Source organism: Ochlerotatus camptorhynchus, unplaced genomic scaffold, assembly GCF_037179485.1.
Source record: "Ochlerotatus camptorhynchus isolate MF236.1 unplaced genomic scaffold, CSIRO-AGI_Acam_v1.1 ptg000045l, whole genome shotgun sequence".
In the NCBI taxonomy this organism is placed as follows: domain Eukaryota; kingdom Metazoa; phylum Arthropoda; class Insecta; order Diptera; family Culicidae; genus Ochlerotatus; species Ochlerotatus camptorhynchus.
The window spans coordinates 4,015,993-4,039,155 of record NW_027040536.1 but is presented as its reverse complement, the minus strand read 5'-3'; the positions used below and the strand labels follow the sequence as shown (position 1 = coordinate 4,039,155).

Here is a 23,163-nt window from a genome sequence, read left to right as displayed (position 1 = left end):
TTTTCAACAATGCAACATTACAAAACATATATCAATTTTTAAATAACCTCTTAACGAAATCCCTTTATGAAGAGCTTTGAGTGTGTTGGTTTATTTCCTTTAAATTCCGTTATAATTGCTTATCTTTTGACAGATACGCGTATTTCGTCTACTACTTGCAGAGTTCATCAGTGCCAAGTACTCAACACCACTGAAGAATCCACCTTTTATCTACGAGTTGTATACTAATCAATAGGTACTACAAATCAGCAGGTATCCACTGCCATGTCACAATTTACCTAACCAGGTACCTAAGCCGTAGATAAAAGATGGATTCTTCAGTGGTGTTGAGTACTTGGCACTGATGAACTCTGCAAGTATTAGACAAAATACGCGTATGTGTCAAAAGATAAGCAATTATAACGGAATTTAAAAGAAATAAACCAACACACTCAAAGCTATTCATATATCAATTTCCATAACGGTTATCTTGGATGGCATTTGTAGTCAGATGAGTACTCAAAAAAATTTAAGGGGGTATTCCCGATCTTTTTTTTTTTCAAAAAATCAAATTTTTTTTTTCACGTTTTTTTGTACTTTAGACTATATACTTTCATCCCCCCAAGCCGTTTTCCGATCAGCGAATTCGGTGTCCAGGCATAGCTGACTAATGGTAAGAACCTCCAAATGGTTTTAACTAAAGTCAAAACTTTAAACGCGTTTTTCTCGAAACCACATTTTTTTATCGGGCGAAGATTTTTCTCAGAAACTATAAGAGATATTGACTTGAATCTTTGCCCATTTTGTTCCTTATTAAATTTTTTGGAGCTTCTCCCACTTTCAGCCAAAAATATTAACATTTAACATTGTTTGAAGCACCTTAAAGCTGCAAAAAAGCGGGCCAAAAATCGCCTGTTTTTTCATATGGCCGCCATTTTGTTAATTTGCAAGATTTTTTGCTGCCAACGGGAGAAGCTCCAGAGAATCTTATGCAGATTATTAATTTCATCACGAAATCTGTTTCAGATGAAGCCGTTCCAGAGAAAAGTCTTCGCCCGTCCAGACGTTTGCGGCGAACAGGGGTCTGTTTGCCGCCATTTTGTGACGTCAATAATGTCTTTTTTTGTGTCGAAAAAAATTTATTTGTAAACTTTAATGTTCAATAAACAAGAATCCCAAAGAGTTAGGCGCATTACTATTCATTTTCCTTGAAAAAAAATTAATTGAAAAACAGGCCGAAAAAAGGCAAAAGATTGGGAATACCCCCTTAAATCAATAAATTACTAAATCAGAGTTTCATTAATTTATAAAACTCTTTACCAATATGTTTTGACAGAATTATCGAAAATCACCGACAGCGGACACTTAGTGCACTTTTAAAAGTTGACAATTGACGCCGTTCATGTAGTTTTCTTCTTCTTCTTCTTCTTCTTCTTCTTCTTCTTCTTCTTCTTCTTCTTCTTCTTCTTCTTCTTCTTCTTCTTCTTCTCGTGGCTTGTAAAGAAAATATAAAACAGTAAGTGTGCCAGTTAAAGTACTTCCTGCAATAGGAAGTTTTACTATTAAAGTTGAGGAACAGAACATCAAAAGTTGCTATTAGTTTGATTGATATAAGAGGTAAAATATCAAAAAATCTATGGGATCATAACTGAGTAATAGCAAAGTTAGTCGTTGTTATTTCTAAACTAGTAGCAACAATCATAGCTAATTAATATCATTCAATTGCATATTAATAGCTTATTCTGCTATCAAGTTAAAATTTATTCAAGAAGTCACGATCAGGGCGTCACAATATCAGCTGCAATTGGCAAAATCGATGCGACGAAGAGACTGCTAGGATTCTTTTTCTGTTGAAGTCGAGCATCTTCGCCGCATTCTATACACGCTAACTTGAAAGTACCCATTAATGGCTGAAAAAGACCCATTTTGAAGAACAGTGGCTTAACTCATTAAATGAGTAAAATTTTTACCCATTAATGAGTATCTGTTACCCATTAATGAGTAATTGTTAATCATTAATGGGTAACAGATACTCATTAATGGGTAAAATTGTTTAATCATTAATGAGTTAAGCCACTTTTCTTCAAAATGGGTCTTTTTTTACTCATTAATGAGTACTTTCAAGTTAGCGTGTATAGAACCTCAGACGGCGTCTACAAACAAGTTTTCAATCGCTTGTCTCTCTTCCTCCCTTCGCTTCGTTGGTCTTTCTTTCAAGCATCGGCGAAGCGCAAGAGTTCTTTGCCGTTAATGTTCACGAAAAGTTCACTATTTTGCTATACAGAAATTCAAAACAAAAATTTTTATCTGCGGATTTGAACAGTTTTTGACTAGAGTCGGTGTATAATGAGTCACGCCAAGAGAAAAACAGTTGAACTTGCATCACGGTATTCGAAAGATTCCATTTCTTTTCACTTGGCAACAGAGGACTGCTACATCAACTTCAAATGACTTCCAGCGAGCAAAAAAAATAGCGGCTGTTGTAAATCATTATATCAGTGATTTTGTCCAATCATCTCAACAAAAAGTAGTAGAAATTCTCATTAATGATCGCTACCAAACGTATCCCATGACAATTTAAAGATCACTGCGTGTTTATGATCATTTCTTCGATTATATTTTATATTTTATTGCAATACCTATCGTGGACCTTTCATAGCATCGTAATGTTTGTTTACTTTGCACGATAGGTAGCCGGTTTGACAGTTCAATAGGTAGACTTGGCTTCACTCTTGGCGTGACTCATTATACACCGACTCTATTTTTGACCTGTTTCATACTACCGGAAGGTGTATGCTGGTCACAAATGCCGTACCAAACTGATTTCCAACTCAATTAATCAATCTTTGATGTGAAATTCGCTAATAAACACGAGGCGCATTTCTTATAGCAAACATGCCATAACAAAATGGGCATGGTTCATTTAAGTAAACAAACTAACACTTCTTCCGAGTGTGGCACCTATGTATTAGCCGTCTCGGGCGAAGCGATCTTGATAGTTTCGTCTTTCATGAAAAACATCAACAGAGGTTTCATAGGAGAATATACGTATTCTCGGCAACCTAAGCAGCGGCCAGCTTTCTATAGACCTTTTTGACGTTTAATCGTCTTTCTCTATCTACCACACAGGGATGAATGGATGGTTTGTTTTCCCACTAATCTGTTTCCCTCTTGCTCACACTCCTTCAATTTAAATGGTACATTAGTGTGCGCCGATTAAACGTCAAAAAGCTCTATAGCCTTTTTCTCTGAGGAACGCACACATATGCAGTATTGGCACAAACGAAGTGACAGACGACTTACTGGCGAAGAAATGCATTAAAATAATGTGGTTCACTGTAATAGAATTTTCTTGGAAGCTTGTGCCATCATCCACCAGATGGGTTAGTTTTTTTGTTTTGATTTGAACAAAGTTGATTTTGTGTACAATGATTCATTAACAGTGCACAGTGGTCCAGAATGCAGATTTAGCTGGAATGATATGTTTTGAGCCTGAAATTGAAACTTTAGACTAAAAGTCTCTTCTACAAAGTTGTTCTTTATAGTTAGGCCCTCATTTTTATGACAATGAATTCTAGGGTGGTTCCTATTATCATTAAAATCAAAAATCTAACTTTTTTGTTTGAATAAATTAAGCTATACATTCTTCGGCAAAGTTATAGCTGAGCTAATTTCAAGCAACTTTGTTGAAAATAACTTTTTTGTATCTCTTAAATTGGCCGATTTAGAGCTATTTTCTTGAATTGAGTTAGGGTGGCTCTTAAAAAACAGTTTTTTTGCTCTATTTTTCTTATTTCGAATTTCTCAGCAAATGTGTCTTCAAATAACTTTTAGATATTAAAAAGGCGCAAATTTTTGCTCCACAAAGCTTGTCAATATCTTTCGTCGATCAAGAGTTATTGACGTTTTTATACTAAAAATATGCACTTTTCAAATGTTAATATCTCTGGTTGGGGCAAACAAAAAAAAAAGTTTATTGGCAGCATTTGAAAGAGCGTATGTTATTCTCAATAATATGAAAAAAATGGAGGTATGTTATTTTTTAAACTCGTATAAAATCAATTTGAATTAATTCATATTTTTTACTATATTTGAGTATATCTTTTTTATTAGAAGAGATACAGGCAACAAATTCAGCAATAAAACATTCGTCTTAAAGAGTTTTAAAAGTCTCTAGAAGATGACTTTCATGATAAATTTCAGCTATAACTTTGCCGAAGAATGTATACCTTAATTTATTCAAACAAAAAACTTAGATTTTTGATTTTAATGATAATAGGAACCACCCTAGAATTCATTGTCATAAAAATGAGGGCCTAACTATAAGGAACAACTTTGTAGAAGAAACTTTTAGTCTAAAGTTTCAATTTCAGGCTCAAAACATATCATTCCAGCTAAATCTGCATTCTGTACCACTGTGCAGTGTGCAAAGAGTGCGTATCATTTTGTCATTTTTTTATGCATTTCCTTTTTGAGTAGAGTGAAAGAGATAGAACCAAAATATTCTAGTACATTTGGTGAAAATGCTAGTTCAATCCAATAGTAGTGTTGCCATGTGGTACAATCCAGTAGTAGTGGTGTTGCCATGTGGTACACTGAAAAATTGCAATAGAAGGTTAGTCACCAAAGTTTTCGAGCCGCTCCGTCTGTCACTTCGTTTGTGGTATTGGTGTGTTTACAATCTTTTGCTGCCAGCTGCTCTAACAATTCCAGTCGAAAACTGTTTTGAAACGCTTTTACAAAGCTCCAATCTTCTCTAGTGAGAGCGACTATTGTGGGCAACATCTTTTTATTCGGCAACCTTTCTATTTGAGCTGCGTGTTAAACTGCTGTGTTTTCATCGGCAACTCGAAATCAGCAGCATTTTATAGTGGGTGTGTTTCATTTCAAGATAACCCTACTAGATTGCTTTTTTCTCAGTGGTGAAAAATATAATCAATTTGAAGCTGAAAGCCTTAAGAATCGTTTTAATGCATTAAGCGAAGTGTTTTCGTAAGAAAATCCAGTGCAATTAGCGTTTCAATTTGGGTTGCCGAAAATAGTCTGTCATGCCGAAGCCGTAATTTCCCCTATATAATATATATATTTAAAGAATTTCTCACGTGAAAACACTTGAAGATTATAGAAGATTATAAGTTCAATTTATCTTCCGTTCACATATTTATCTTAAAACAGTAATGAAAACGGGACATAACGCGTATCGAACAATTTTAAAGAACGGTGACAGAGTGTAGTTTCAACTAGATAATCGTCGTTACTTTCATTGAAAGTGATGAGCAAAGCAACGACGAGAAAATCCAAGGCAAGCCTTTCGTTCTAAGCGTGGTTCTATTTCATTTTCGTTTCGTGCTGATAGTCTAGCTAGACGTTATAGAAATCATACGTTGTATGAAAGAAACAAAACTCCAGTTCATTTGAGAGCTTCGAAAATGTAGAGCCCTGCTCATGATACCAATATATCATAACAATAGTGAATTATGCTTTGATAGCAGAATAAGCTATAAACTTGTTATAGCGCACATCTTGCCAATAACATATGTAATAAGATATTGATTGTAAAATTTGATAATATTTAGCTCTGGTTTTGCTGGTGTTCCAGTTGATGGCACTAGGACCTAACTCAAATTTGAAATAAATTTTCATTGTTTTATTTACGTAGATATGTGGCAAAATCTATGCTCTAACCTTAAATCGAAATAAATTTGATAAAAAATGAAAATTATTGACATTTAATATATGGTCAATTGGAGGACCACTTGGGCCCAGAAACTGACACACTTACCGTATTGATATAAAAATTAAATGTCTGTATTAACTATTCGTCCGGCATGGGGTGCACCACCTACGTGCATATTTTAGTCGGGTTAGCACTTATGACCAGTTGTACGTCGTGCATATCAAAGAGGAATTCATCAAATTAATAATCAACACCACCATTCCGAAGGAGGAACAACCCCAGCGAAAAAACGATTAACCGACAAAGGTCCACAAACGAGGGGCGTGTCCGCAAGTCCGCAAGTGGGCATCCACCGGGAGGAAGTGAGTATCCCGCATATAAGCTGCTAATCACTAAACGGGCGCGAGAGAGAGTTCATTCAATTGAAAACGTCCCATCGCGGCTTCGAATTGATGACTGGAACTAAGCCGCTGTCCACGACGAAAGTTGTAACAAGTGGGTCATCCTATAATAGTACACACTCACACACAAACACAACCGGCTGGCTAGGTCCATGTCGCTGGAATAGTAGCGAGCGTACAAGAATTCCCGCAACTTCCAGCGCGGGGAACGGAAAGTTGTACGCTAACAAGCGTTTAATTGATTTAACCACATATGTGTGCAAAATGTGGCCCGTTTCGTGGACCGCTCCTCATCGTTGGGGTCTTCCCTCTTTCCATTTCGTGCCTTTGGCTATAGCTTTACGCTTGTGATTAAAGCGAGTAATGGGCGTTGGTTAGCGAAACTTGTTCTGGACAGCTTTACTTTTCGTTTCACTCTCTTCTCTGATGTATATCGGAGTGGGATTTTGAGATAGGAAAACTGCCACCCGCAGGATGTTCGTCCCATTTATGGTATAGGTTGTTGCGGGTCATTAGCCACCTCGGGAGATAGAAGGAAACTGATAACGAGAGATGGCGTCCATGGAAACATCAGCTGATGCCGCTATGAAATTGGTTGTCATTAAACTTTATAGCTTTCACTTTCAAATACTAAATAAAGCCAGCTGATATAAAGAAAAACTTTTGCCCAAATTAGTCAGTTTCCATTTCATGCCATTTAGAATTTTGTATCCATGACAGATACAAATTACAACTACAATTTGCGGTCATCATCAGTGTCATCCCACTAAAGACCAGTTGAAATCTTAAGCAGGGTGCCTTCCATTCATTTTGACTAAAAAAATGTTTTATGATATTATGGAATAATAAGATATTTTGATGATATTTTGTATAAGTAAATAATAACCCTGATCTTAAGTACTCAATCCCTAAGTAACTGAATTAAATCAATGCAGAACAAATGACAATTTTATAAAGCCTACAATCGAAGGCGTATATTTTCCTTCTTTAAACATACAAATTGAATAAATCCATGGAATGACTCAAATCTTACATTGATTTAATAGGTAGTTTTTCACTACTTTTGTCATTTTTCAGTGCATCATAAATCGCTAAATATTCATTAACTAAAGTCACTACTTCCAAGGGCTTTATCCACTGCCAGCGTTGTGAATAATATTGCCCACACTTATGATTTAGATTGGACATACCACGCAGAACCACTTTGTAGAAGATCATAAATCGGTTTGAGTCCTGTGAAAAAGGTTATAATGGGTTTGATATCGGTTCCAGCTCACCATTTTCTAGAAATGCTGCTCTACCGAAGCATTCACGTCAAAAAGTATGATTTAAATATAGAGATATTAAGCGTGATCATTAAGGTTGATCTTGGCCTAGGGAATTTAAGATGTAGAAATGTGTTCTAGATGGATGGACCTTACATGTATTGAGCTCATTGTAATCCATGTTGAACTGAGATAATATTAATCGGTGTCCACAAACCACGATCCGTACATTTTACTTCAATAAAAACCCAAAAAAAAGGTAGGTAGCCGGCAGTTATAAAGTTGGTAGCTATTGCATTAGTGATATTTGCCGTGCAATGAAGCTTTATTTCAAACAATCTTAAACCCAAGGGGAATAATTCCAAATAAAATGATGATAGATTGCATTCATCCATTTCCTGCAGTGCACAAATGACCAGGTACCTATAAAAGGTGGACGGTATTAATTCAATTCCGCTAGCCTATAAAACTGTTTAAAATCCGTGGGAACCTTGTGCCACAAATTTTTCACTAAGAGCAAAGATAATCTATTGGAAACAGCACAAATTCCCTCCCTAAGCATAGCTGGAAACCTTACAGAATCGATAAAAATGGTTATCAACCTCCACAACATAAAATCACGAAGTTGAAAAAATATGCATTAGAGTTTCCCGCTAGAAATAATTTGGTGAATCGTGATTGATTGATTGATCGGCACATATAAAGTAGGACGATCGGGAAACCTTTCCACGTGGAACAGACCACGAAAACACATAATTCGGCATTAACTAATTCTACCGAATCATCTTCCCGGCAAAACATTCGAGCATAAATGAAATGCGCCAAATCTCTCTCATCACGATCATCCATCCAGACTTCGATATATGACTCGAAAATGTGTGAATCTGTGAATGTATGCGTGCAAGACCGGAATTGGGATCTGAAAAGGGGCGAAGAAAAACCTGTACGTACAGTAATCCCTCCATTTAACCGGTGGCTGGTACCGTCCACCCACCGCCATTTTTCGGCTGTCCTTCAACCAATTGAGCTGATTTTCTGTAGATAACTACACACTACACACTAACATTCATGCAAATTTAGATGCTCTGAGACTGACATACATGACATTTTACATGACATGTTTGTTTACGTCTCATCCTGGATGGATTCCATCACGTGTAAAATTAGTTATTTCTAAGTGGGTAGTTTATGGGTGACACATACAAAAAAAATCCGCGTTTTTGGTTGAAAGACAACCGAGCAAAAGTGGTGGGTGAAGGATACCTCCCACCGCATGAATAGAGAGATTACTGTATACCTGGTACATCACGTTGTTGTTGTAGTTGGTGTTGTTGTTGTTGTTACAACCGGAAAAAGGTAACTCTGCGAACAGTTATAATTGCGATAACATCTGCGGCCAGTTTGGTATAAATCATTGCATTGCTCAGGCCGAAACCAGACGAGGAAGCTCTGCGCACGATCGATATGCTTCATTTGCATTCATTTGGTGTGTACGTGCATGTATGTTTTCTTCTTTTTAAGGAGGATGAGCACATACAGGTTTGGGGTTAAGCTGATCGACCCATATATTGGTATCGAAGGCGAACTACTATAATATTAACAAGACATATAAAAATATTAACAAGCCATAGCCAACAAGACGAAGATCTTGCACGAATCAGCCGTCTTGGCCATTCATGTTAAATTTTTACACACGCAATAATAATTTTGTTTATAACCATAATGGAACAACGCAAGACACACGCGATCGGCGCTGGTTTTAAAAGAAAACAGTTTTGATAACACAACTGACTGCTATAAGTTACAAAATCCAATTTAAAAGTTATATTTAATATATTTTAGAGACATGACCTCATTTGATATCGTTGATGGCAGTGAAAATAAAAATTCCAAAGAACAAACACATATTGAATGTCATTTATGTAAATCTCCTCTGCTTAAAACTAACTCTGCCGGTTTAATCTGGGATTACGCTTCCTCCCTCATGCAGCTATTAACATATCTCGAATTTATTACTAATTTGCGAAAAACAAGCTGATGACCCGCATTCGAAATTTAAGCGGACAAGGAGCAATAGTAAGCGGATACTAAATTTCAATAATGATCAGTAAATAACATCGCCGAACGCATGCCAAGCACACCTCTCTGTAATAGAGGATTACTGTATCCCGCGGTTTAAGCGCAAATTATACCATATTATACAATGTTGTTATTTGTTATTGTTGCTGGGAATCATACCTCTATGGGTTGCGTTGATAATGAAAAGGCGGCGGCGCGAATTGACGATGCAGAATTGTGTCTGTGCTAAATATCATCATGCCTGCTTGGATACTTTTGCAGACTAGGTGCATACATTAAATGCGTAGCGGGAGACACAAAACAGTTACCAGTATATGTATGTTGCTGATATGCCGTGTAACCCTTATAGATAGGTACCGCAATGTACCGAATACCAAACGGTTTTTATGATCCGGACATTTAATTTCTTAATACATATTACGGCAACATAATAAATATACCTATGTGATGATTCTGAACGATACTAAAAGACCATGACAAAATGTACGTGCTATGAGTGGTAGGCAAAATAATCAACTTTTAAAAGTGTCCGGATTTCGTTCCTTAACGGTATGCTTTGAAAACACCAATGTGAAATATGAATGTATCATCAAAGTGAAGTACATAAATCTCAATAATCAACTGCAAATTACAATATTTGCTTCACGGATGATTTTGCTCTTAAATAACCTATCAAATAAAAAATAACTCATTAGGTATTTAAGTGCACAGGAAGAACATGACGATAGCGAAAAAGCATACCGAATTAGAAAGAAGTGAATTGCGAATCTTTTTGGACATATGGAAATCAGATGGTGGGTAGGCTATATCTGCTGCAAGTTCATGCCATAAGAAATAACGGAAACGGGCGGGGCGCAAACCTTTGCAGGTTCATCATGCGCGATGACGTCATGCCACCTTCCAGATGGTTCGGTGTTTTCGGATATTTACGTGCATATGTAGCTACAAGGCGTGCAGCGAGGGAAAATCATTGGCACGTGCTTCCAAATTTTGCAAGCCTTGCAAACGTTGCTTGATAGGAAGTAGAATTACCATCTCACGCTCTGACTTCAAATTAATCAAAAATTCATTTCATGTGAAAATTGTTAGCTACAATCAAAATATAATGTTAACACTTGACCCACTGTTTCAATATTGCATTCATATTTACCTCCAACATCAGTAACGATGCCGATAATCGATTTACAATGGACCGATGGCTATTTGACAAATGTTTATTTTTTTCCTTGATTTGTATTCCGTCGATCTTGTTTTCCGTACTGAGCACCAATGCTACTGACGCCGAGGACCAACGGCTTTACTTCCCGTGATCAGAGATTTTATGCCTCATAAAATCCCGGCTGCGCCGACTGAACCCATGCCATTTTGGGTGCAAGGCAATCACGCTTACCACTACACCACCGGCGCCGCTGAATGTCTCTTTCTCACTAATGCTTGGTAGTAATGAATGATTAGAGAGATAGAGAGATACGTGCTACAGCCATCGGTTAATTGCCAACAACAGCAAAGAGTTATGGAAAATTTTGAAATCTTTATTAAAACCTAGTAATTGCAAACCGCGGTCCATAACTTTTAATGGCACATTAGAACAGTCAGAACAAGTAATTGCAGCTAAGTTTAATGATTATTTCGTAGATAGCGTTTCATTGATTAATCAATCTATTGAATTGGTCGATGAACCTGACGAAATAAAACAGCCAGTTAATAGTAGTTGCAGATTTGAAGTTTTTTACCCAATTACATTAGATGAACTTGGAGTTATTTGTTTTTCATTAGGAAAATCGGCTGGAGTAGATAATGTTAATGCTAGAGTTATTCAAGATTGCTTTCATGTCATTGGCCACATCTTGCTGGACCTTATTAATGAATCATTACAAACTGGACATGTGCCACAAATTTGGAAGGAATCCATAGTGGTCCCTATTCAAAAAGTTGCTGGAACGATTAAAGCCGAAGAGTTTCGTCCCATCAACATGTTGCACACATTAGAGAAAATTTTAGAACTTGTTGTTAAAGGCCAGCTGTTGGAGTATTTAAATAGTAATAGTTTGTTGATACCAGAACAATCGGGATATCGGGAAGGTCATTCTTGTGAAACCGCGTTGAATTTGGTATTAGCGAAGTGGAAAAATAACTTGGAGTGTAAAGATACGATTGTTGTTGATCTTAAACGCACTTTTGAAACAATTTCTAGGCCCTTATTGTTAAGATCAATCAAGCGCTTTGGAATTACGAGTACTGCATATAAATGGTTTGAAAACTTTTTGTCTGACAGAACTCAACGGACTGTTTTTAATGATTCTGTTTCCAGTCCCGTGGGGAATACCCTTGGAGTGCCCCAGGGAAGTGTATTAGGGCCCCTGTTATTTATTATGTATATTAATGACTTGCGACGTGTTTTACGATTTTGCGACATTAATCTTTTTGCAGATGATACTGTGTTATTCATTGCAGCTAAGGATTTAGATGATGCCGTTTTACTCTTGAATGAAGATTTGCGTTCTCTAAGTAGATGGTTGAAGTATAAGCAGTTAAAATTGAATACAAGTAAAACTAAATTTATGGTAATTTCGCGGAATCGAGTAAATGAGAACGTCTCTGTTGTAATTGATGATGAGACTATTGATCGCGTTCGGGAGATTAAATATCTTGGCGTGATTATTGATGACACACTTAAGTTCAACTCTCACATTGACAATGTCATCAAGAAAATTGCCAAGAAGTATGGAATTCTATGTCGACTGAAAAACGATTTAACTATTGCCAGTAAAATACAGCTATACAAATCAATCATCTCTCCTCATCTTGACTTTTGCCCTTCCATTTTATTTCTGGCCAATGCAACACAAATATCGAGATTACAGCGCTTGCAGAATAAAATAATGCGTTTGATTTTGAGATGTAATAGATTCACTTCCTCAACTTTGATGCTAGACGCCTTACAATGGTTGTCGGTGAAGCAAAGAATTGTATATTTGACTATGGTGTTCATTTTTAAAGTAGTTAACGGTTTGCTGCCTCGATATTTGTGTGATCGAATTGAAAGAGGAAGTGACTTTCATAGATATAATACTAGAAACGCGGTTGAAATAAGAACACCACATTTCTTGACTTGTGCTTCACAAAATTCATTATATTATAAAGGAATAAATGTTTTCAATTCGATGCCTAGACACATCAAACGTTTAGCAACACTTACAGAATTTAAAAGACACTGCATTTCACACGTTAAAACTGTCTTTTGAACAGTTATCCAGTGATTTTTTTATGAATTGACAAATTATGTATCTTGACGAAGTTATCTCTAACGGATTATTTTATATGGATAGCTGTCATAACGACTTTTTAATAATTATTGTAGCACCTCAAAAACTATTTCTGTTCGCCACGAGGGTGATGATGGATTTTTAATATATGATTTTATAGTAGATTAATTAAAAAAAAAAGTAGTCTACAAAGGTTTGAGCCTCGCGCGCGTATTACGGATATAGAGGACTGCATTTAACATTTGATAAAAAAATGCAATTTTGAAGCTTATTTGGAAGATACCTTGAGTTAGTAGTAAGTTTTCTGGCAAATGTTGGGGGTTCGTGAGCATTCCTGACATTGCTGAAAATTATGATAGCATCAGATTGCGGGGTTACTAGTGTAATACGATGCTTTGTTGATTGTTCATTAACTCTTGATTGCTTGTAATACTTATGAATATTTTAGGTGGACAAAAAGGCGAACTAAGAGGTGGACGCCTGAGCTTTTCCACATTTATATCGCTGTGAAGCAACTGTAAACTTTAGAGGGAATCTATATCTGTAACTGAAACCAGTTCGATTTTGTTTGCCAACCTGGTTAAAATGTCATATTCAATTATCTTAAAGATAAATCGTCCAGCTCAAACATTTGTAGGGGTAAGAGGTGGGACCATCATCATCATCATCATTCTTATGTCAAAAGGGCCGCTTACATGTGTCGGTCTCACGGAACTGAAATTTACATGAATTTTTCGTAGTGTGTAGTAGTAGCAAGCGTTTTGTGTCTATCGTTGTGTACAGAAATATTGTCAATATCGATTTATTGACGTCAATATAGAATGTTTTTAAAATACGATTATTGACAATAAAAGCAATCGTGTAGGGTCCACTTAACGTAGGATTTTGTCTAGATTTCAAATATCATAGTGGTGTAAATTCTAGCAATGAATTTGTTTTCAAAGTAGACGCATGGTGTTTTGTTAAATTTTAAAACAAGATATCAGAGATTTATCACAAGCAACCAACTGATTTAAACATAACATTTTACATTTAATCCAATGTGCATTATAAAGCACTGTAACTCTATTGGGTTGTTGTAATGTCGCTTGAAAAATATATTTAAATGTAAACCTGAAGCTAAACGTTTTCCTATGTTTTTTTCTATAAATATTTGTACAGTTATACATTTTTCAAAATGTTTGCGATATTCAAGAGTTTAAAGAAAGAGGGTAGGATTCAAGAGATAATTTACAATATTAGATTTGTTATTTCGAGTGTCATCAATCAATTGAAAAACCTCAATTGTCAGCTGCACGTTAGCTGTTTTTCTTCTTATTCTTTCCGAAAACAAATTTTGACAACTGACATCTACACAGTACACAAGATGCCTAAAACGCGTACGTGCGAGGAGTATCTATGTTTCTGTTTATCCAATATTTAATTTATTTTATCACTTACTCCAGCTTGTACATAATAGCAGTTTATTTTCAGATTGTAAATTAAATTTATCGAAAACACATGTGAGATTGAAATTGAAAGTGTTGCTCTTACAGAACTCATGGATCCATAGATTTTTTTTAAAAATATTTTACTAAAGTTTCATATGTTTAATGCTATTTCGCTTTACTTAAATGAATTTTGGAAACACTCTCGCCATAAAATCTTTTTAATTCGAGTGCAGTGTGATCACAAATTAATTGAACATAAAAAATAACTTCAAATAGTAACAAATCATAAAAAAATAACTATACTAAGTAATTGTTTTAATAATTTTGGATTGTTCTAATTCATTTTTTTTTATATTGATTGTGTTTTCATCCACAGAACCATCAATTGTTTTTTTTCAACATAGCGATCAAAATAATTCATCACCCTTTAAACGTAATTTATAATTTTTCGAGCCACCCTAGGCAATAAAATATTCAAATTAGGTTATTTCTTAATTCAAAATCGAATTCAGCGTTCCAAAATTACTCTTAGAACGTATGTTAGCGTAATTTGAGTGCTTGTGAGGTTTTTATACAGCTTTAGTATGGAGTGGAACTGCAGTGCGCTTGCCCGTTGCTACGGTCCTTTAGAAAAACACTGGCGGGACAGTAAATATGAAACACAGTAGCCCTAAAACTAAGTGTTGTATTCAGGGGTTAAAACGGTTGACATGTTTTACTACACTCGCTTCGTTGTCGTGCGCAACAGTCTGTTTGTATTCGTACACTCATGCACTACCGTCCTCTCTCTCACACAACCAGTCTTGTAAGCGGTCACCGTAGTCGACACATTTTCTATGATAATTGACTGCCTTTGCTTCCGACACTTGCAAAACAAGCTATTGAATTACAGTATCAAACTAAAATGTCACATGACAGGCTCTGTCATACGGCACTGTCGCCGAAGACCGTCGCGAATGTATGTATTTTTAGTTTGTCTCATAATAAGAGCTGCTGACGTTGTTCTTGTGATCAAATAATGATCATATGACAATGTGTGATTTCGTTCTAATTCCTCAATTTTGTGTAAATTAAACCATTTTTAATAAGAAATGTTATTACTAGGACATCGTTGCTTGCTATTTTCAGAATTCATACAAGCACAACATTATAATCTCTTTTTATGAGAAAAATAAAATACATAAATACGTGACGGTCTTTGGCGACAGTTTCGTAAAGCAGAGACTGTCATATGATATTTTAGTTTGGTACTGTACTTTGATAGCTTGTTTTGCAAGTGTCGGAAGCAAAGGCAGCCGATTATCACATTAGAGGAATTGACCCCCACGCCTTTAACGCGACAACGCATTTTTTGCAACGATTCAGTTAGATTGTAAATCTGACCCTCTTATGGGGCCACTGCAAACTGCAATTTGGTTGTACAACCGCTACGGTTTTACCATATACCATACGGTACAACCACTTGGTATATGTTATAATCATAGCGGTTGTACAACCAGATTGAAGTGTGCATTGGCCTCATTAGACACCTGACACTTACGGTGTACCTTGGTGTACAAGACAAGAATTGACGAAGTAGGAGTCTGAAATTTAATCAAAGTCGTTAGGAAGAGAAAACGCAAAGCCGGAATTGAATTCAGAGTCGGTTGCTTTTTTACAGATATATAAACCATTTTTTGTCTGTTTTCGCTTCTAAAATCGAGTGATTCGGAAGAAAGTCCAATTCTCCACACATCACCTTTATGGTCCCTAGGAAAGTGGCGATTTGATGCTAGCAGTTGTGAGATCAAAACTGACAGCATGGCACCATTTTCTTAGAGACGAAAATAAAACCGAAAAAATAAGTTATGGAGATTTGAACATTTTTCCAAAAATATCGATTTTGGAAGTGAAAACAGAAAAAATATTGTTAGGGGTGTTGCGTAAAAAAATTACCCAGCGTATTTTTTTTTTCAGAAATAGTCCATTTTCTTAAAAATCAACATTTTCTGGTTCCTGCATACAAAATTAAATCGCCGTATCTTTTAACTAGCTACTATTATTAGCGACATCTGTTTTAAAAATCAACCATGGATTTAATCCATTAATTGCACCAATTTATTCCTGTTTTCTTGTTTTTAAACAAATGAACTTGTTTTTTGACTTCAATTTTGTTCCTTCATCTAAAACCGCACATGACACCTATAGGCATAATCTTCCAGAAAGCAAACGGCATATTTGAAGAAGTGATCGCCCGAAGCTAGAAACCAATTTTAACCACACTCGGACTCGGACCGACCGGGTCATGTATGTAGGTATGCCATCTCGGATCGACAAGTAAAAGTGGACCAATAAAAAAAAATACACACGTCAGTATTCCCCCAGCAAATCATCCTGATTTTCCCATGCGAGCTGCAGCACTTTCGGTTGGCATCGTTACTTTGGATTGCTAGAGTGGCCTAAAGTGATGGCACTACTCGGTGTTATTATTTTGTCTGCCACCTCATGACGTTTGAGATGCTGTCCATTTTCCCCCCGCGGTGGTGATCTGGTGGTGGGAAGGGAGCTAATATTTATAGCTTTATGGGCTCGAGTTAACCTACATATTTTCCCGGTGTCTTTTGGCACTCCTCGGAAATGATATCGCCTGGTTGGAAATAGAATTTTTATTACCATTTAAAGCGGTACGATGTGAGATATTTGGATTATTTATGGATGTGTGATGGAAATACGATGCTTGTTTTACGAGCATCACAGATATAAACAATATGTTCGTTGCTTGCTCGGTCGTCGGAGTCTTTCATATTAGTGGGCAGAAATTTGAATCAGTTTTAAAAGTTCGCTTACATTGCAAATAATCATTAATTGAATCATATGTTTAACTTGCTGATAAGACACAGGTTCCCAACATAATTTCATCAGTTTTATTACTTTTACCTGACTGACAGTTATACAATTTATTACTTCAACTCAATTACTGTCCGCATAAATTTCCATCCGTTCCCCTAGAAAAATATATCCACACTCATAGCAATCATTTACCAGATTTATTTTCTTTTCGAAACCCGTAACACTCCTACAGCACTCGAGTATGCATATGCAAGCGACTTTGGCACCTCTATCCCGCAGGAAAAGAACACTTAAACCACGAAGCGTGGCTATCGTTTTGAAGATTCTCACTTCCTCTTCAGCTTCAGCTCAATATTTTGATGTACATACATAGTCGAGTGTACTCACTTCCATCGTAAGACCTTCCGAAAACGTCGGCTCGAAATGAAAGAAAAATAAACAGCAAGACTGCGCTCCCTGGGAAGCGCCAGGCAATTCCCCCTGAAACATCGTTCCGAGGGAGGAGGAAAATTACCGAAAATCAACATTTTAATAAAAACGAATCGTCTGTCCGCTTGCTGGATGGAGGTAGGAAAATTAATGCCTTCGCACATCTGCAGCATTATTGTGCTTTTGAAAGACAACGTACGAAAGACCGAGACGTTCTCGTGAGGTGCAGATAGAAGAGATGTACGATTGCTGGAGAAGTGGGTGTGAATTTGTTTTGGGGCAAACACAGTTACGTAGTGATGAAATTTCGGCTCATCCAAATCTAGCAGGTATGTAGTGGTTTTTCACTGGAACGAGCCAAACTGTAGTGGATTCTTATGCTGCTCCACGAGGGTGCTCGGTGATGGGCAGCTCTTTTTTCTCTTGGCATTGCGCAAATGTGTGTTTTCAGTGGTGATTGTAGTGGTACGAAGAAGCAAGTTGTAATCTTTTGAATTGGCAAATATGCGTGAGAAAATCTAACGTTTGTGGACTATTAGATTTATTACACTGTCAAGGCCTTCAGAAGTTCAGGTCTGTTGAACTATAAGAATTACTTTATGGCGGAAACGTTTTGTTTGGTTTTCAGTGTAATATTTGTCGACACTGTACGGAAAAGTTGATGTTCTGATGTTAGCAACTTTGAATTTCTACGTTTTTTATCATTCCCGAACTGTCTACTTAACTCCGAGCTATTGTTTAATGCCGTAAAACGGGGTGAAGTTGATCATTGAAGTAAAGTTGATCAATTTTCGTTTCACAACAATTATTTTTCATGATATTTTTGTACGATACTTTGTTTAGTATTTCATTAAGTAGTACTTTTGAAACTTTTGCTTGATAAACGATACATTCTACCACTCAAATATACAATTTGGAGGAAGTGATAACTTTTAACTGTTTCTAAAAATCCTACAAAAATCAATATTGATTCTGGTGCTGTGTTCGGTGAAATAACTTATTGATTGTGAGTCCCTGAATCCGAATCTGAAATCAGATTTCGGTAATATGAACGATTTCGTACCATATAAATGATTTTATGTGAAACACTAATGTTAATTGCCTACATTTAGGCATATCCTTTTTTTTCTCTGTTCGGGACATAACACCACTTCGACCAGTAATTTGATCTAGTGTCCTTAGTTTAGTGCATGTCGTAAAAATCAATCACTATTGAGAAATAATTAAGTATTCGATTTTGATACAATTGTCATTCTTGCCTTCATCACAAGGAATCGATTCTAATTGAAAGGTCCTGCAATTTATACCCTTCGAAAAGTGCGAGCACCCTCGAAAGGTACGCCCCTTTTTCAGTCAAAATTGGATCCCTTAGTAACAAAATTAAGTAATGACACCGATAACGACCATGTATCAGAACCCTAGTCTTAACCACTTCAAACAAAGCCGAGTCTTGCCACTATCAACAGCACGTTAAAAGTAACAAGGACTAAGATGTGTTCCTTTGATTAATGAAAAATCCTGTTCCCCGCATATTTGAAGTAGTCAGGACAGGAATCGATGATAGATCTGACATCCATCAAAATATTTGCATTTTTACTCGAATTTTAATTCGAAAAAATAAACCAAACATGGAATTTAAAAACTGAATACATATATTAAAAATGAATTTGCTAGTACACGTTTGAGAGGTATTTGATTGTATGCCAAACATGGTTGGAAAAATATTCTCGTTTATCGGTAAAAAGTGATCAACTTCTCCCATTTTACGGTTCCTCGATTAGGAATACAAGTTTTGAAGTAGGAAGGCTGAAATACTGTTAGTAATAAAATGATAAATTTTATCAAAACATAACATAAAAACATAGAGCATAAAAAACATAAAACATAAAAACATAACATAACATAAAAAAATAGAGCACAATGACATTTTCTTTGTTATAAATTAGACTATTTGATAAGAAAACTACAGTTTATTTACTAAATAAATTATCACTTAGGGGTTGTTCATTACCTACGTAGACAATTTTTTGGGATTCTTGACCCCCTGCGTAGACAATTGTCCATAAAATTTGTTTTTAATTTGTATGGGCCATGGATAATTATCAACCTCTCCTAAACTGTCTACGTAGTTTATGAAAAGCCCCTTATTGACGCATAGCACAGTGAAGTAAACTGTAAAAAAACAGGACAAATTAATTTTGCAAATTTACACAAATTTAAACATCAGTTCTTTTTTTTCGACTCCAGCTCCGACTCTGGCTCCAAATTTAATGAAAAATAATTTTAAACCAGATCATCCCAAAAGTTGGTCCATGAGCACGTTTTTTGGCTAGTGACCAATTTGATTGAATTTAAATGCCTATCATGGAAACTAGATCTAGATTTAGATCTAACAAACGTCATCGCAAAACTATAAACTTTTGTGTGTGTCTTATTTTTTTCAATTTTCTTTAAAAATGTCTGAATATGTCTATTGCTATTTTAATTGAGGCGGGGACAGGTTTTTTAGAGCATAAATTAAAAAAAAAAACAACAAAACAATTAAAAATTTGTTTAATGTTTCTAAATTATTGATGTTTTATAACAGTTAGAAAATTTCAGTACAACTCAAGTTTTATCGAGGTTTAAAAGGATTCTTCAAGTCTAAATCATGGTCTACAGAACCTTCATAAAACCCGAATTGTTACTTGGGTAGTTTGAGTAAAATTAAATACAAGTATGAATGTTTCCATCACCAGTGGTATGAATTATTTTACATTGTACACTCAATTCTGATTTTTCGCAATTTTTTATCAGAAATCAAGAAATCAGGAAAAAAAAACATCACAACATCAAATTTTGATTTAAATTTGATCTCAGACTTTGCTCGAGATTTCAGCATCACGTTTTTCTTTTATTTCTGATTTTTTGAAACAAGTTGCATTAAATTTGACTTCAATTTGAGAGGCGCAAAAAGATCGCGTAAAAACAGAATTGAGTGTATTAGACTTCTCATACGCTCAAAATAATGTTTTCGAAATATCAATTATAGGTATTTCAATAAACGTATACGTAAACGTAGAACCGATACCTCAATCGAAAGGGGAAAATATGTTATGAAGGTAATAGAAACATGCGTTTTTTATGCTAGATGATGTGGTACAGACGCCTCACGCTCCAGGCCTTTCCAGAAGTAGCGAGACAAAATTTCCGCAAGATCGGTTTTCACAGATGGATCACGTATAGAGGCGTCCACTGGTTTTTGCATTTATAATGAACTTCGTAGCACCTCTCGAATGCTTCAAGCTTCTTTTTCCATATATGTTACTGAGCTGGTGTCAATATACTATATGCTAGAAACTATCGCCTCACTTTCACCGGATCACTATTTCATTTTTACGGATAGTCTTAGTTCTGTTGAGGCTATTCGCTCCATGAGACCGGTAAAGCACTCCTCGTATTTGCCCATGAAAACACGAGAGCTTCTAAGTGCTTTATCCTTAAGATCTTCTGTCTTCACCTTTGCATGTGTCCCATCTCATTGCTCGATTCCGGGCAATGAGAATGCGGACTCGCTTGCAAAGGTGGGCAGTATGGATGGCAATATTTACGAGCGCCAAATCGCCTTTAATTAATTTTTCTTCATTTATCGTCAACAGTCACAAAAACATTAAGTAAATTTCGTTCAAACTATTAACTATGTCACGTTAGATTTTATTCTAATGAAATCATCTGACATAAAATAACACGAAACACCTTGTTTGTTTACAACAGAAAACAAAGGATGGGAGCAGTGAATTTTATTTTTATTGTATTTTGAAAATTCATTTTTTGAAAATACTTGATGTGATGGTTAATTCTGATGTTATGCGTTTGAGTATCATTAATTTAAGCAATGAATATTTTTTTTTTGGATTATATTCTATACATATCCATCTATACCTATAGACTGGAAAATTAAAAAAGTTACAGACATTTTTTGATGTCCGTTTGATAGCTTGAACAGTCCTTAGTCTCATGAAGGTGAATGCAACCGAAAAATATATGTAAAATACGAATTCTACAAGTCATTCGTCAAGAAATTTATGATTTGTAGATGTTTGACTTAAAAACGCTTGCAAATTAAATTAAAAAAAATAAACACAGTATTTAATAAGCAAAAACAAAAAATTAATCTCCACTGCTCAGTTCAAAAAAGGCTTCAATTCAAACACAATATCAGTAGAATAAAATCTACCGACTAACGAACGGTTTCAAGAATGCAAAAACTCATCATTCGAACGTTCTTAGTATACATTAAATTCAGCAAGAAATTAGCATATCCAAAATTCCAACCTCAAGCGAATTTGCTTGCAATCTTGTTCTATGCTAATTTCAACCGCAACACAAAGTGATATTCGCGTCACCACCCCAAAAACAGCAACGCAAACAAAGCCGGGCTCCAATCCATCAGCTTTCCCGCTGACCACAGACAACGAACTAACGGGAATTGGAATTCAACAACAAAAATGTGTGTGTGTGTGTGTTTATAATACCATTAGAAAATCTCACCTCTTTTTTGCACACGGTATCCTTCGACTGATCCTCCGGGAGTCAAAGCTATGATCAGCAGAACGCCATAGAGCAACAATGTGGGAGAACCTCTTCCCGGGAAAAACCACCAACGACCGTCTCCAAGCCCTAACTGGCGCTTGATGCTATCCATCTTGAACAGGATAGTATTAATACACATCCTCTTATCACACCTTTTGTAAACCACTTCAATTGTCGATTTTCATCTCATTCGGAAACACGAATCATTCTTTTCCTACATTCGTAGATCATTGATCAAACTATTCACTTCACCACTGTGGGTCACACACTTTCAAGGCCAAATTTGGGTCAACCACTTCTTAGACAAAAAATTATGGACACCTTGGACACAAGGGGGAAAAAACGCGCTCTCTTCAAACACGAATCTCCAACCAAAAGCCACAAAAGCAAATTATCTTTCTTCCAGCTCAACCTGACAACTCTAATTGCTCCCGAAAATAAGATTCTTGCACAAAGTGTACAACTGTTGCAAGACACCACCTAACAGCATCCCGACGAACACGTTTGCTCTTCTATCGCTCATCCATATGCAGGCAACCGTATATCACACAAATCTGGAAACGCGTAAAAGAAAAATCACCGCAAGATCAGCCTCATTCGCACATCTTTTTCCTCCACAACGGCCACAAAAACACTGGAACGAATCTTGGTCAACCGTCAGCCAGTAGTGTCAGAGAAACGTAGAAAACGTCCAACGATGCAACAACAACAGGAACGGGGTTCAAACAGGTCCAGTTCGGACGGCAGTCGCAACACGAATAATCGCACGCTGGAAGCAAGAAAGAGGAAAAGGTGCGAGTGCTGCCTGAGCTTTTTTCGCCGCAACTCTGGCCTGGCCTGGCCGTGTGCAACTTCTTTGGGTGATTTGGGAAACTCGGGCTCCGGTGCAGCTCTCCATGCCTATAGCAGGCCTCGGTATGGCTTGGAAGAGGAGCAGCATTATATTTACCTATTGCTTGGCATTGCACTTTGCCACGGTGGATGGTTCGGGTTGATCCGCGGGGCAGGTTTGGGAGTGACAGCACCCGCTACGTTGCTGCTATCAACGGTGAGAGCTTTAAAGGCGGGCAAAAATATGGCACGCGTTTTGTCGCACAAGCTGGCATATCCAAAATATTCGAGAAAAAATAATAATTTTGAATAGCTGGTAACGATTGCGTCAATTTTCTGGAATCTCATTTGGAAATCAAAACAAGCAATTATGAAATTATATAATTAATAGAACATTAAACCTAG

At 36.3% G+C, this 23,163-nt stretch overlaps 1 protein-coding gene across 2 annotated transcripts in view; it reads right to left on the bottom strand.

Moving 5' to 3' along the window:
* Positions 1–22,675, bottom strand: part of LOC135714973 (uncharacterized) — a 60,120-nt gene extending 37,445 nt beyond the window's left edge. For both annotated transcript variants that reach the window (XM_065238379.1, XM_065238385.1), the window contains exon 1: positions 21,886–22,675. In XM_065238379.1, coding sequence (XP_065094451.1) covers positions 21,886–22,066 — 181 coding nt within the window. In that variant the 5' untranslated portion in view covers positions 22,067–22,675. The remainder of the gene's footprint in view (positions 1–21,885) is intronic.
* Positions 22,676–23,163: the final 488 nt, after the last annotated feature.